This window comes from Dermacentor andersoni, chromosome 4 (assembly GCF_023375885.2).
Source record: "Dermacentor andersoni chromosome 4, qqDerAnde1_hic_scaffold, whole genome shotgun sequence".
Classification (NCBI taxonomy): Eukaryota; Metazoa; Arthropoda; class Arachnida; order Ixodida; family Ixodidae; genus Dermacentor; species Dermacentor andersoni.
This window is the reverse complement of record NC_092817.1, coordinates 18,132,627-18,148,152: the sequence shown is the minus strand read 5'-3', so window position 1 is coordinate 18,148,152 and position 15,526 is coordinate 18,132,627. Positions and strand designations below refer to the sequence as shown.

At 45.2% G+C, this 15,526-nt stretch overlaps 2 protein-coding genes across 7 annotated transcripts in view; both read right to left on the bottom strand.

The window, feature by feature from the left end:
• PAN3 (Poly(A) specific ribonuclease subunit PAN3) overlaps nucleotides 1–4,797 on the bottom strand; it is a 57,399-nt gene extending 52,602 nt beyond the window's left edge. Inside the window, exons 1-4 of one of the 2 annotated variants that reach the window (XM_050182609.3) lie at nucleotides 4,424–4,797; nucleotides 3,476–3,567; nucleotides 2,897–3,022; nucleotides 2,457–2,610 (exon numbers count right to left, since the gene is read on the bottom strand). In XM_050182609.3, coding sequence (XP_050038566.1) covers nucleotides 2,457–2,610; nucleotides 2,897–3,022; nucleotides 3,476–3,567; nucleotides 4,424–4,604 — 553 coding nt within the window. In that variant the 5' untranslated portion in view covers nucleotides 4,605–4,797. Of the gene's footprint in view, nucleotides 1–2,456; nucleotides 2,611–2,896; nucleotides 3,023–3,475; nucleotides 3,568–4,154; nucleotides 4,389–4,423 lie in introns of those variants that run through there. The other variant, XM_050182610.3, reaches the window with a different exon arrangement.
• Nucleotides 4,798–5,242: 445 nt separating this feature from the next.
• Pcf11 (Pcf11 cleavage and polyadenylation factor subunit) overlaps nucleotides 5,243–15,526 on the bottom strand; it is a 98,858-nt gene continuing 88,574 nt past the window's right edge. For all 5 annotated transcript variants that reach the window (XM_050182594.2, XM_050182597.2, XM_050182595.2 and 2 more), the window contains 4 exons: nucleotides 10,213–10,316; nucleotides 8,807–8,899; nucleotides 7,233–7,268; nucleotides 5,243–6,510 (listed from right to left, as the gene is read on the bottom strand). In XM_050182594.2, the coding sequence (XP_050038551.1) occupies nucleotides 5,839–6,510; nucleotides 7,233–7,268; nucleotides 8,807–8,899; nucleotides 10,213–10,316 (905 nt within the window). In that variant the 3' untranslated portion in view covers nucleotides 5,243–5,838. The remainder of the gene's footprint in view (nucleotides 6,511–7,232; nucleotides 7,269–8,806; nucleotides 8,900–10,212; nucleotides 10,317–15,526) is intronic.

The window sequence follows — 15,526 nt, the reverse complement described above, 5'->3', positions numbered from 1 at the left end:
TCCAATGCTATTCACAGCATGTTTACAGGAGGTATTCAAAGGCCTGGAGTGGGAAGAATTGGGGATAAAAGTTGATGGAGAATACCTTAGCAACTTGCGATTCGCTGATGATATTGCCTTGCTTAGTAACTCAGGAGACCAATTGCAATGCATGCTCACTGACCTGGAGAGGCAAAGCAGAAGGGTGGGTCTGAAAATTAATCTGCAGAAAACTAAAGTATTGTTTAACAGTCTCGGAAGAGAACAGCAGTTTACGATAGGTAGCGAAGCACTGGAAGTGGTAAGGGAATACATCTACTTAGGGCAGTTAGTGACCACGGATCCGGATCATGAGACTGAAATAACCGGAAGAATAAGAATGGGTTGGGGTGCGTTTGGCAGGCATTCTCAAATCATGAACAGCAGGTTGCCACTATCCCTCAAAAGGAAAGTGTACAACAGCTGTGTGTTACCAGTACTCACATATGGGGCAGAAACCTGGAGGCTTACGAAAAGGGTTCTGCTGAAATTGAGGACGACGCAATGAGCTATGGAAAGAAGAATGATGGGTGTAACGTTAAGGGATAAGAAAAGAGCAGATTGGGTGAGGCAACAAACGCGGGTAAACGACATCTTAGTTGAAATCAAGAAAAAGAAATGGGCATGGGCCGGACATGTAATGAGGAGGGAAGATAACCGATGGTCACTAAGAGTTACGGACTGGATTCCAAGGGAAGGGAAGCGTAGCAGGGGGCGGCAGAAAGTTAGGTGGGCGGATGACATTAAGACGTTTGCAGGGACAACATGGCCACAATTAGTACATGACCGGGGTAGTTGGAGAAGTATGGGAGAGGCCTTTGCCCTGCAGTGGGCGTAACTAGGCTGATGATGATGATGATTCCCAATCACGGTAACCTCATTTTAACAGGTATGTTATGTAAGACGGCTTCACAATTTCAAGGTATAATGAGCAAGTCCCAGATGGTCAAAACAGATTAACTTAACGCTTGTCAGTGCAGAGCCTGAAATATTTTTGTTGTTCCTTCTGTGCCTGAAGGAAGAGAGAGAAAAACTTTGCAGTTTCTTATTAGAACACTTCTGTGCAAGAATATGATTACATGTTTGTTAAAGGGACAAAAAGTGCAACAATAGGTTAGTTTAGATTTTTTTTTTCAGGATTTAATTTACCCTAGTCTGGCAGAAGATAACAGCTTATTAGCAGAGAAAGAAGTTCCTCTTGATTTTAGAGCCCAAGGTGCAGCACAGGTATGTTAATATGACATCATGGATTTTAAAGTATCTTTACTTGTTTGGGCTGCTTTTCCTTTTTTAGAAGACATGAAGAGTTGAGTCTTTCATTTGTTAGAATACAATGCAGTCCATATTTTTAGTTGATAAACTATTATAACCTTTAATAATAATAACCTTTATTTCTTTTCCATCAACGTGATGGGGGAGGTAAGGGAAAAAAGTTGTAACAGACAGCTAGACTAGTTCCCGCCCCCCCCAAAAAATAAAAAAAATAAAAATAAAACATACACACTGTCTAATCATGACTGCAAGAAGCTAGTGCGAGAACTTCAAGCTCGCCTTTCAGTTTTGAGTCTTTTCTGGCTGACCAAGACTCTGCTCATAGTAAGATTGATGTTTCTGCTATCACAGAAGTGCAATTCACAAATCCAGCTCAATATTTCCCATTAGTGCCCTTCAAAGGAGAACCAATGTGTTTTACTTGACCCCCCCAACCCCTCTTTTTCTTTGCTAGTTAAGGTCTATACACTCTAAACCTTACAAATACCACTGAAAAGCGTCAGAGTATCCTAAAAAAGTTGTACTGCAATCCTTTTTCCTATGAATCAGTTTCGGCTTCGGAACCCAAGGCGGTGGATGCATCATGATGTCACAATACATTGGTGCATTAGCACAAACTATTAGGCCATTTGGTGCATGATGAGCTTGAAAGAGGGGTACCAGCAAAACAAAAAAGATGCACACACGAGGAAAAGGCGTTAGACACGGACAGTTGAAAGTCCAGTGTCTGTCCGTGTCCAATGCCTTTTTCTTGTGTGCACACCTTTTGTGCTTCGCTGGTACCCCTTTTTCAAGTTCACAATACAATGGATTGCCCTATTTTTGCAATCACTGCAGCTGACAAAAGTGAGTGCAGCAAGAAGAAATACTTGCTCCACTAGTTTATTTCTTATGAGCAACTTCATACACTTCATACCTAGCCTTATTGCTACACATAAGTAAATTTTGCTCTGTGTTATAATACCACAATAATGTTGAAGTTTTAAGGCCAGCTTTAGTATCAAATTAAAATATCTGGTAATTGTTTTTCAACCTTCATTCTTGCTAAGTGTCATCCATCCTTTTATGTGTGAGAAGTGTGTGGCAGCGCCTCTCTAGAACTTCAAAAATATGAGTCGGTATTCCTTTCAAGGCAAACCAGCATTGCAAGTGATTATACTACTTACCAGGTGCTAACCGACTATATGGACTGCTGCCGGGAGTCAAACTGAGACTTCCGGAAAACTGTGAGAATGAAGGTGTGCTGGTGCTGTGCGTTAATTGGCCAGGGCCCAACATGCTGTTCATTGGTACAAATTCGGCGGCACCGGGGTTTGGAGTCTGCCAGAGGGAGAACAGAAGAAATGGTAAGTGCAGCAGCCCTCAGAATAGCAAAAGGTTGTGCATATTTGTTATGCTCACACCATAAATCAATGGTTTGCACATCCACAAATCCCTGTGCCAGCATGATATCAGAGCACTCGCACACCAAACAAATAACATGAATGGAAAACAGTTCATGTTTCAGCTCAGTCATGCTCATTGCAACAAGCTGCAACTACAATGTGCAAAGACTTCTGCACACATAGCTAGGAAGACCGATTTATGGGTAAGAAAAACAAATCACCTTTCTTGCAGAGTCCAAAGCCAATGATGAAAGGGCACTTGTAATTTCATTCGGTGAGATGCTGTTTGAAGATGAAAATATTTTCGATTTGTCCAGCGAAGATGGTGAAATTGTGCGTGTGGATACCTGAAAATTGAACAGCTTTCATAAATAATGCACAAATCATATGGATTAATCTCAAACCAATTTATGTATCTCTTATACCAATTGCTAGTGCTAGTGTAGAAAACATGTATATTAAGCTTTAGCATCATATGTAATAAAGCAGTATCCTCATTTTTGCAATTGCTGTAAAGACATCTAAAATCTATTAATGCAAGTCACTCCACCATTCCCCTCTACCCACCCAAAGAGAAAATGGGAACTAACACACCACGCTATAACTTTTGGCAGGGATATCACTATGCAATGTTATACTGAACAGTTCTTGCATCTCAGATCTCGAGGGAAGAAAAAAAACGTGGTTTCGGCTCAAGGTCACCACCGCTGTACCATTAACCTGCCAAAGCGAGCACAATTTTCATTCCTTACGAGTACAGTACAAGTTTCTGTTGCATCTTCACAGCAGCACAGACTCACATTCATGTATGTTTTGAGTTTGGACTCAGCTGGGAGGTTCGATGGTGGTGAAAAAGCTTGGAAAACCGGGTCCAAGGCGGGACTTGTGGTACCTGAAATTTCGCACCGTTTAACACATGGTTACATGCGTTCAGGCCGTACCAAGATCAAGTTTGTGTCTCAAGATTGTAATTAGCTAACACGCAGCGATATTTTAGACGCAATAGCGAAGGACGATCGACACCGTCCGGACGTCTTTTTATTTTAGACGAGAGGAGGAAAGGTGCACGCTTCAAGGCCTTCAGTCCACTAACTCTTGACAGCCAGGTCCCTTCTAAATATGTTTCAACCAGCAACAGATAACGCGCTTTCGGTAACGTCAGTTTCACAGGTTGCAAGCCGGAACCTATGCTTCGATTAAATACGTTTTAAGCCCACCACCCCCACGCGCCGAGCCCTCAAATCCTATGCCAATTGCACCATACGCCAAACGACTGCGGGCCAGCTGACGTTTCACGTGCTCTTGATTATTTTATACGACCCACAGACCTTACCTGACAATCCTTAGTGTTCTGGACACACGAAAACATAACCCGTGGAAAACAAAGGCAACTGAAGCTTACGGCTGGCACAAAAACAAACAATGGTTGTTTAGCCTAGACAGACCGCAAGACTTTCAAAAGCATATATCTGAACTTACTTGACATTGCGAGTCCAGAACAGAATGCATAAATGTTTAGAGTCAAATCTGTCGTTACTGCGCAATTTTTCAAGTAATTGCGATGGTCACCGCGAGTGCGGCGACTTCGAGCGGTCTGTTGTTGTAACGTGCAGCTGTTCACGACCAGCGGTGGTGGTGCAGTGTGGGGAAGCTTGCGCGTTGCGCAACGCGGGTTTGACTCGGTCACGCAGTCTGCCAGCAGTCGATATGACGCACAACTACGGCGCCGCGTCAACGGATGTTCTCACCTTCGGGTGTCCGCACCATGAGTGACAGCTGCGAATCACGTATTCCCAGATCAGTGTTCAAGCAAGGAGTGGTAGACGGTCCATGCAAGAATTGACACTCGGAACCGTAGAAACAAGTTCCCCCGGTGGCGAAGTAGCGACATATTGCGGTTTTCTTCGGCCCTACAAGAGAACCGTTCATGTTCCCTAGAAAGCCACGGCGGGTTTCAGGATTTCATCCCAACTCTCGTTTGGTCCATCAGCGCGTTTTTGTAGTACATCAGCTCGTTGCGGCTACAGAAAGCACAACACAAACATACACAAATGCTCCAGTGTGCGATGCGCGCGCATCTCGGTACGTCAAGTGACTTCGTGACGTTGCGACCCCGAAACCAACCCTGAAACACCGAAACTGCCGACGTTCGCCGCTTGGCCACGCTGTGACGCCACCATCGCCCTGCAGCTTGTCGAGACCGTAAAATGCAGTGAAGCACTTGATAGGCGGGATTTTTCGCATTTGCAATGCAAACGTACTTATTGGAGCAGATTACGCGTATTGTTCACACAGAACTAGCCATCCGTGGTGCCCTAGAAGTTGGACCCTGGTCAGCCGAAACTGAAACAAATCGTTGCGCATTGTGCACTTACCTCCGTGCCCAGGGACGCATGGCCACATCCCGCAATCACATCTTCCTTTTGATCTCCCGTCGAGCGCACGAGGTGTATTCTTTACTGTCATCGGAGGCAATTACGTATTAGCTGTGTCAACAAGGTACAACCGCCAACCATGGAGGGCCGAAGCCTTCGACATGGCTAGCGAAAAAGACATGTAGAAGAAACTCCCAAACAACGCCGATTTATTAGTAGCTTATGTAATACATGCAGCACATCTTGCCAATACGAATAGTAGAAAAAAAAAGAAAACGTTAACAGAAGGCAACCCAACAAGCATTGAAGAAAGGTGACTCGTTTTTATTGTACACTTCTGTACACGAAAATAAAAATTTTTACTTATTTACAAGAATTCTATATACAAAGGCAGTCTGGGTCTGTACAAAGTTCCATTTGTCCTATACCCGAGTCAGTTTTGACACCTTAGTGGGTTACACACCAAGAAGTATCAATGTACAGCATCTTCACTTGCATATGCCAATTTAGAAATAAAAGTTAATGACTGCTGCTCTTAATAAAACAATTTTCTTGCTGTACATAAATGCAGCATTCTGTACTCATTTTCAATAACCTATGAACTTACCTAAAAAAAAGGCCTTTCATGTACATGATTATGTTAATGCTGTAGTGAAAGCACTGCCCAGTCATTAAAAAGGGGACTAGTGTAAACCTACAAATGAGCTGCATACTTGTTGATGAACTCATGTGTGTGCAATCAGGCCAACCAAATGAAACATGAGCTCCTGGCAGTAGCAGCAACCCTGTCACATAATGCAGCAAAGCCCTGATAACTCATTCCCCCTTTGCACTGGCGGCAGTGACTGAAAACGTGGATCAGGAGTGGGTGGGCGGAACTCTTCATCGTCACTTGTTGACTCGTCGGGTGCAGGTGCCGGCTCGTTGCTGCCACCGCCCTCGGCAGTGTCAGACACGTCAGCAGTCGTTGAGTGAGACACGGGAGAGATTGGTGCCTGAATGCTCTCTGCTTTCACTTTCATCACAATGCCCCCAGTGCTTTTGACCACAACCTTTGGCTCGACTGTCTCAGGCGGGCGCTCCTCTTCGTCATTGTTCTGTTCAGCATCACTCAGAGACACCCCAAACTCCCCAAGATTATCGACTACCACTACGGGATCGTCCTGCATATCGCCACTAGCATTGTCATCTTTTATTGGCAATCCCCCCTTATCACAAGTAACCTCGTTACCCTCAGAACCCTCCTGTGCTACGGCAGCAGCTTCGTCTACTGCCATTTCCTCGGGCGGCTTTTCATCTGAGCCACTCTGGTCGATGGGCTTCTCATCAGCCGTCGCTTCGCTGGCAGCTTCTTCCTTGGCGCTGGGGTCGACATCCATGGCCTTATCTTCTTCTTGAGAGGCAGCTTCCGGCTGAGCTTCTTCAGTCTCCATTTTGACAGGACTAGGTGCTTCTGCCGCCTGGAAGCGCCGAGGGCATCAGAAATGGGGACAACTTAGAGCAACCCCCCGCCCACAATGGAGTTGGCAGCTTCACTTGGGAGTCTTCCCATCCCCATATTTTTCAGCTAAAGAAAGGAGCCCGTTAGCCTAGCATTCACACTTTGCATAATAGCTACAAGTGCACTGTCACCTCAAACAAGAGAAAAGTGGCAAAATAAACTAGCACTTCTTATACATACGGTCTTTGCGTTACTTGAGGCACGAATAGTTATGCAAAGAAACAAAAAGAAATTTAAAAAAATTCCCCAAGAAACATGGCACAGCCAAAGAGCCCTGCCGGTTCCAAGCACATAACCTGTGTTTGGAGTGCACCAGTAGACGCTCAAAGGCCAGTTGGTCTCTTCTCATTCTTGCCTTTGCACAGCCAGCCAGCAAAGACTCAGCAATAGACATGACCCAAGGCATTTTTTATTAGCCTCATTCGATGCAACACCATTTTCAGCTGGTAAAATGATGGCCAATTTCAAGAAAACAATAAAAGGAAAGCACAGGTGGCAATGAGACAAGAAATGAACTGCCATCAAGGACTTCATTCTTCCACTTCCCTCAGCAGCAGGAATAGATGCACAAGTCAGTTCACTAGAAAATATCTGTTTACTGAACTTAAAGAGTTTACCGTTATCTGAAGAACAGCGCAGAGAAAGTAATGCCAACTCAAAAAGTAGAAAGCAATAATTTACCCTTTTGAAGTCTTCATAGCAGGCTGGGTGGTACACCTGCCAACAGAGTAGTGCATCACTGTGTTAACAAACAGCACAGTGCACAAGCATGCTCACAAAGTGGGTCTGCTGGCAGCGAACCAGTGAAAGACAGGACACGTCAAAGAGCACAGGACACGGCACAATGTCCTCAGCCTTACACTGCGCTGCCCACTATGCCCGTCTACTAATTACAATTCCATAACTAGATTAAAGGGCCCCTAAACCAAGATACACTCAAAAATTTGTTTGCAATAAACATACAGCCACCAGAAATCTGTCAAATAACGCTGTAACAGCGAAGTTGCAGGTGTTTCATGGACAACTATGCAGCCACCACAGTTTCTCGCTCGCCTTCACTACCCTCCCCACATTCACTCTCTCCTCCTCATTGCATACTCTCACCAGCTCTATGCAGTGCAGCAAGTGAATTCACTCTCATGTTGTGATCTGCTAGCCTCCTGGCTAGCTCAGATGGTGTAGAGCGACCGTCCCGGCAAGGAGTTGGTCCCAAGTTCGAATCCCGGACCAGGACAAATTTTTCAACTACGAAGGTCTGTTTCTGAGAAACCCACGTGTGTTTCCTTTGTAACTTCATGCTACATATAGGTGGATGTCAATTTTTCCTTTCATAAACCTTCCTCCCCCTTGCGGGATTCTGCAGAATGGATTTGCCCTATCCAGTACAGCGAGAGCTACAGATGGCATCAGCACACCAAAAAACGGATTCCTCCATTGTCCACCCCTAATCACCCTCTGTACAACGCCAACTGAATTGAAGCTTAATAAAATAATCAGCGGTGCACAATGGGCAAACCCCCCTTCCATCTCGGAATGCACAGCTGGACCTTATCATGTTACTGCGCTATTGTCGCATGTAGGTAGGCTAATCAACAGCTTTTACCCCACTGACACCACGACATGTGATCAAAGAACAGAAAACGCCCAGAGAGAAGCAGGAATGTGTTTTTCTTTAATTTGTAGCTTCCCAGCTGCACATAGTGCTGTCCTGATCATGAAAGATGATCATAACAGGTATAGGATAAGTGATGTGTGTTTATTCAAAATGTGTAAAAAAAAATTCCAAAGGTGGTTTAGGGGGCCTTTAATACTCTGCACCAAAAAGCACTGAGCTACAGATAAACAGTACCACTGCCGTAGCTTTTGGAAATTTTCTGTGTGCACTTGCCGACAAAAGCCAGCAGATTCACACAAGGTTGAAAATGACAACCCACTCTTAGTGAAAGTTAATGTTATCACCACTGCCATTACAAACAATGGCCGCAAGTGTCAAAACTGTCAATGTTGGAAAATGCTGCAGCAGTTGACAGGGATGCTCATGGCCTTGGTTATGTCCATCTGTAGCTTTCTGAGTCTCAAAAGGTGTACACTGTAAAGGCTAATCAAAACAAAAAGGGCTTTTATGCGAGACTCAATCATGCATTTTATATGGAGGAACAACGCATGCCCAATGCCTTTGTTTCCACCTGACAGTACTTAAGTGGTCAATCTTTAGCACCGGCAAACCATTTAAACGGAGAAAGAAAGGCACTTGCTTTATTCTCGATGCGAATGGCATCCCTGAAGTGCCACTGCTCCTCCTCTTCCGCCCAAAAAAGCTGGAAAGCCTCTTCACAGACAGCACACGTCTGGAAAATAAATGCACGTCTACTTGAGCAGTTGTCTGCCACTCAAGTTCTCTCTCCACTGCTTCAATCCACTTCAGAAAGTATTCTGTATCCAAGCTGATTTAGCAGGCCAGTAGAAACATGCTGCGGACGACAAAGCAGCACACCATGCTGGCAATGAAATTGTGTAACTAGAGCATTATTGCTCCCCAGGAACAGTAAACTACATAGGAACCTTCATAAAATAAATTTAAGTCTTCTACACAAAGCACAGGCTTTCCCAGGTCAGCTATTGTAGAACATGAATTACACAACAGCTGATTAACATGACACTTTATCTACACATGTGAACCTTGTAGAACAGCCAAAGACTATGTTGAAGTGACCGAAAATTTAAAACTTCAAACTGCCATGTACTTGTCCTTCCCAGACAAATCAGTCACCATGACATTTGCAAAATAAAGGGACGAGTCAAAATACAATAGACTTCTGTTAATTCAACTCCGGTTAATTTGAATTTTTGGTTAATTCTATCCCGACCAAAGGTCCCAGTCGGCGGCCATATATCTGTAAGGGTCGAAACTTTCGCAATTCGAAATCTGAAATTGGCCTTTGCCAGGTAATTTGAACTTCACCAGTCAGCCCTAAGAAGATTTTTCAAGCAATAACCGTATTTATCCACTTCTAACGCGTACCTTCATTTTTTTCAAGAAAACTAGACCGAACATTGCCTGCAATATGAAAAGAAAAACTCCTTCGCAGCGTTCATATGCTTTACCGCATAAGAGAAATGTACTGCAGCAATGCTGACTTACAAATACCACACAGCAAAGCTGACTTTAGGAAACCGGCCGCCACTGTGAACACATATTAGACTCAAGCCCATTTTTCTTGCTAAAAAATTGGGTGCGTGTTAGATTTCTCCTTTGTTTAGGCGCTCTAATGTTATTTCTATGCTAGTTTTCTACTTTGGACACACAGAAAGTGGGCAGGCGCTTGATTTGGTGACGTGTTAGGTTCGGACAAATAATGCCAAATGGATCAGCGGTGCGTTTTGGCGTTTTATCTGCATCTTGTTTAATTCCACTTGCCGGATAATTTCATCAATATTGTTGGTCCTTCCAGGGTCGAATTAACAGAAGTCGACTGTAATAATAAAAAGGAGCAAATAAGCCAGTCATCCAATCAATCTACAAAAGCATAAGCTTTCTGTATTCATTAAAAAATGATCATATGATCTTGGAAAAAGGAAGGAAAGATGCACTGAATGTTATCAATTAGGAGATAAAAAGAATGAGTGTCTTTAAGACGTGCTAACACGTGCTAGGACGTACATTGCCAGTCTCATCGCCGGAAGCAGGGACACTCTTGATTGCCATGGGCGAGTTGCTGCTCTGGTCCTGTTCCACAGTGGCTTGCTGCTCAAAGAAGCTCCTCGCTGACAAAAGCAAAATTGGAAAGGTTATGACTGGGACTTTTGTAAAATGCATGCAACGTGCTTGCATATGGAAATATTGCACCAACAATCCCTTATTATCACCAAAGGCCTACGTTTTGGAAGCAATATGTTGCAGGAGGCGGCTCTGCTGTGACACTAAAGCAATAGGAGTGGAGCATGTGTTCACACTGTGTGAGTGCAGTGCAGCTGCGCGCTTTATGGCCTTTGAATACCGCGGAAGATATGTGCAGCAATGAATGAGCTTCGGCGTCTGCTGCGGGCAGTTAAACCATTTTGAAAAATTCGCACAGTGAAATGGGGAGGCTATTTTCTTTTCGTTATTGCCATTATCCCTATGTTGTACAACTATGCAGTGGAAACGAAACGGCCGCCATGGATGCAATATTTTTTCATCACAAAACGCATTCCAATAGAAAGCAAATATGCAGAAGCACTTTAGCTTGTTTTGTTACAAAGCCTTTACCAACCTGTCCTGACAACTATTCAGGCATCAAGCTTGCACCTCAGTTTCTTAATACACTTAGTGATTGTTGTGGCCAAAACAAAAGACATTTACATCCGCGCACCGTGAATCAACTAGTGCTGCACCATGTCATCTGCTACTAAGAGCTTGCACGATGCTTGCATTTTCAAAGTAGCAAGTACAGGAGAAACATGAACACATGCTAAACTGGCTCTTGTACAAAGTCAAATAGAACAGCATGGTACAGGCAGCGTGTGCTGCACTGTCAAATCGAGGACAAAGCACTGCACTCCCTGAACTAGTGGAGAAAGTGCTGCCAAATCGAGGAGACTAAATGACAACTATTAAAATACATGTTCGTCACAGAAAGCTAAACCTCTATTTAACGACCTTCATTATATCTAAATTCTCGATATAACAAACTACTTACCTTTTTAAAACTTCTGGAACACGGAACGTAACATATTTTGAACCTCAATATAACAACGTGTGTTTATACATGATTTCTTGGTAACGAAACTTCATTGCTGCCATGAAGGACTACCAAGGCAATAAATGGAAACTTCTGCAGACGCAGATGCTCAAATTGTTTAATTAAATGCAGCTGTGCTTGCAAACTCTCAAATGGCGCATGACGCGACCAACAGCAAGAAGAAGCATTTGCTCCCCGCTGCTAGCAATTTACATGATAGAGCCATCCCTCTGCGGGCAGCACTCTCAGCCACAAGGGTGAAAGCGTGGCTGACTTTGTACCGCCGATGAGATGATGTTGTCGCTATGGCATGAAACGATATCACTCGTCACAAGCTCACAAAGTCAACATACCATGAAATTCCGTGCAAGCGCCCACACCTATGCAAGAGCCTCCCCCCCTCCCCCAAATTTCCCTGCGAAGTTCAAATTTCCGTGCCGTTCCGGGAAGGCACCCCCACTGCCTTCCCTCCCCCTGCTCCACACCCTTAAAGGGACACTAAAGGTTACTATTAAGTCAACGTGGACTGTTGAAATACCATCACAGAAATCTCGAAACGCTTGTTTCGTGCCAAGGAGAGACTTATTTTAAGAGAAAATGCGTTCTGAAGCGTCTGCGTACCTCTAGCGCAGTTCAAATCGCCCGCCCTCCGATCGAGGAGTACTGACATCATGGTCTCATAGTGACGTTGCGCCATCGGTGAGTAGAACGGCGTCCGCAGACGGCGCTACGGCTTTTCTGCGCAAAACGCAAACGCGCGGCCAGAAACAGAGCCAAGACAGAGCCGACAGCAGAGCGAAACCGGGAGTATGGTGGCTAGCGGAAGGAGAAGCGAATTCCGTCCCACATTACGTCCCACGGCACACGGAGAGTCCGTTTTCGTTAAACTATAGGCTGCGGCGAGCTCGCAGCGTGGTCGGCGTGGTCTGTGAGAAGTGACGAGCCTTTTCGCACTTGCAACAGGGCATAAAAAAGTGCGAACCGACGCAAAACTCGGCCTAGAAACGTGCTTCGCCACAGCCAGGTCTCAATACGACCCAAGCTGGCACGACCCAGATGTCGTTTCCCGCACGGCCACCAGGCGCCGCTACTATACCTCAAACCCCAGCGCAAGACGCCCATAAGCTGGTACTTCATTCTATGACGCAAACTTCGACGCTCGTCGCAATGGACCCTGACACCGACAGATTGGCTCGCAATGGTGGGCTCAACTTCAGCGATTTGAACACCGACGAGCGCGACCTGCTGCTGAGGGCTCGCACTGCCGGCGTCGTTGCGTACTACGTCGTCGGCCTCGACACCGGCTCTCCGGAGCGGGAAAGCAACGAGGGCTTCCCACGACATCACATGGACGTGGCATTCTCCTTGCTTGTTCCAAATGAAACTTTCGCCAGCCAGCAGAACCCTCACAGCACGACGCGATAACGAAACTACTGAAACTCCAAAGCGTGCGCGGCGCAGAGTCGAGCGCGCACAGTCGAGCGAAAACGAAACCTTTCGAACACCCATATAACTGAAGGGTAACCTCAAAATGTTATTTTTTCTTAGAATCGAATAGACGTAGACAAGTAGCATTTTTTTCCGTCTTATAATCGAATGAAATGATATTTTTAATACGATTAGTTGAGTATTAGTAACACAAATTATGAGGAGTGCTTTCGTCATCGGGCTAGTACCGGAATGTCGCTGGGGGGTCTCAAATCGTGTCATGCATTTACCTCAATTTCTCGGTTACTAAAGCTCTGTTCGCAATTATATTGACGCCTTAGACGTTCTAGAACATTGCTCTACCACTTTAACTTGAGTTTCTGGTAACCTTTAGTGTCCCTTTAAGAGTGTTTCAGCTTGTTCGGCGTTCCGGTAAATGTGGGCGGACTGGGTGTTTTACCGGATGAGCGGGAGGCGTAAACGTGAGCGGCTTGACAGGTGCTGTCACCTTGTGGGGCGGAGCTGAAACACACAGAGCTCACATTGCGTCAACCAAGCATATTCTACTTCACTGCTGATGTAAATTTTCGGCCGCAGCGAATCGCGACACAATTATGCCTCTGAGAAAATTTAAACCAGCAATGAAAAAGAATACACTTGCTTACTGCATGGTTGAAAAACGAAGGGCTGTCTCTGTGTATTTGTTTCTTTCTATGTCCTCGTTCAGTCGCACTTATACACTCTATCATGCCTTACTGCAATATTAGCTCTGTGTTTGTCTGGTTGGGCTCTGCATTACAAGGTGGCTGCCCCGCTTTGGATGCTCACATCTACGCCTACACCCCGCCAGTAAAACACCGAGTCCGCCTTCTTTAACCGAATTACTGGAAAAGCTAAATCTCTCTTATCACACACCGTGCTCAGGCAACACTGGCCTGCCACATTGAGTTCACAGAAAGAAGTTTTCTAGGCCTTTTTTTTATTTCTTTCTGTATCTTTTCTTTATCTCTCTCTTTATCTCTTTTTTCCCTCTTGTCCTTGATAGTGACATTGCAACTCGCTGCAGGCCGTTTGCAGTTCGCAGACCGCCGGCCGGTCTTGCTGACAAACGGTGAGATCTGCCTGTCACACAGTACAGAGCACAGTGAAGAGGCCACTCAGAGACAGAGGAGTGGTTGCGGCTACACCCAGCAGCTTGATACCTCACCACCAATATCGTCGCTAGGCCTTTTCCGGTTCACTTCAAATCTGTACCAGACGGTGCTTCAGAACAAACTGCTTATGCTCCGAAGCAGCAATGTTTTGCTACCGTTGTTGTCGCTTTACCCTCTCCTCGCAATAATTTAACATGCAGAAGAAAACATGCCAATATTTGCAGTGCCGCCAGCTGCCATGCGAGCATGGTCTAGCTGCAGTTCGCTGTCTGCCGTTGGTAGCCCTGTACTGCAGCTGAGCTTTTTGAAATGTATCGCAACTCTTGTTAGCACTAAACGTTTGACCGTGGACTTCAAGCGGGATGCTGCGACCTTTTTTGTCCCGACTGATTAAGAGGAATCTTTCGAGGGCTTTGAGAGTGATGAACAGCACTAACAAATCTCTGGCTTAATAAAGTTCATGTTAAATAAAACTTTATATCCATGCTTACTGCGTTTCCTTTTTTTTTTTTTTCTGGCGGGAAAATTTTGTCGTCGCCATCTTGAATTTTGGTCCCATTCTGGGATATTCCCCTCTTTGCTGGTAATTTCGACATGCATGGGGGGTAGGGGGTGGAAGGAAATGGCACTTGCTCAAAATTTTATGGCAATTTTTTTCTCATCCAAACTTGCTTTTTCTAATTGCTCATCAATTTCCAAAATTTCGTAGAACCTTCTATGCAAGAAATATTCTTTGGTGACTGCAGTTATTTCCATAAGAGATCCAATTTCAATATACAGTGGACTATCTTTAAACGGAACCTCAAGGGACCAGGAAATTGCTTCCGTTTATCAGGAGTTCCATTAACTTAGACACAAAGCTGAATACAATTGCATGAATGCAAAACCAATCAAGCATGAGGATGGTGTTGCGTTTAAAGGGACACTAAAGGTTACCAGAAACTCAAGTTAAAGTGGTAGAGCAATGTTCTAGAACGCCTAAGGCGTCAATTTAATCGCGAACAGAGCTTTAGTAACCGAGAAATTGAGGTAAATGCATGACACGATTTGAGACCCCCCAGCGACATTCCGGTACTAGCCCGATGGCGAAAAGACTCCTCATAATTTGTGTTACTAATACTCAACTACTCGTATTAAAAATATCATTTCATTCGATTATAAGACGGAAAAAAATGCTACTTGTCTACGTCTATTCGACTCTAAGAGAAAATAACATTTTGACGTTACCCTTCAGTAATATGGGTGTTCGAAAGGTTTCGTTTTCGCTCGACTCTGCGCGCTCGACTCTGCGCCGCGCACGCTTTGGAGTTTCAGTACTTTCGTTATCGCGTCGTGCTGTGAGGGTTCTGCTGGCTCGCGACACTTTCATTTGGAACAAGCAGCGAGAATGCCACGTCCATGTGATGTCGTGGGAAGCCCTCGTTGCTTTCCCGCTCTGGAGAGCCGGTGTCGAGGCCGCCGTCGTAGTACGCAACGACGCCGGCAGTGCGAGCCCTCAGCAGCAGGTTGCGCTCGTCGGTGCTCAAATCGCTGAAGTTGAGCCCACCATCGCGAGCCAATCTGTCGGTGTCAGGGTCCATTGCGACGAGCGTCGAAGTTTGCGCCATAGAATGAAGTACCAGCTTATGGGCGTCTTGCGCTGGAGTTTGAGGTATAGTAGCGGCGCCTGGTG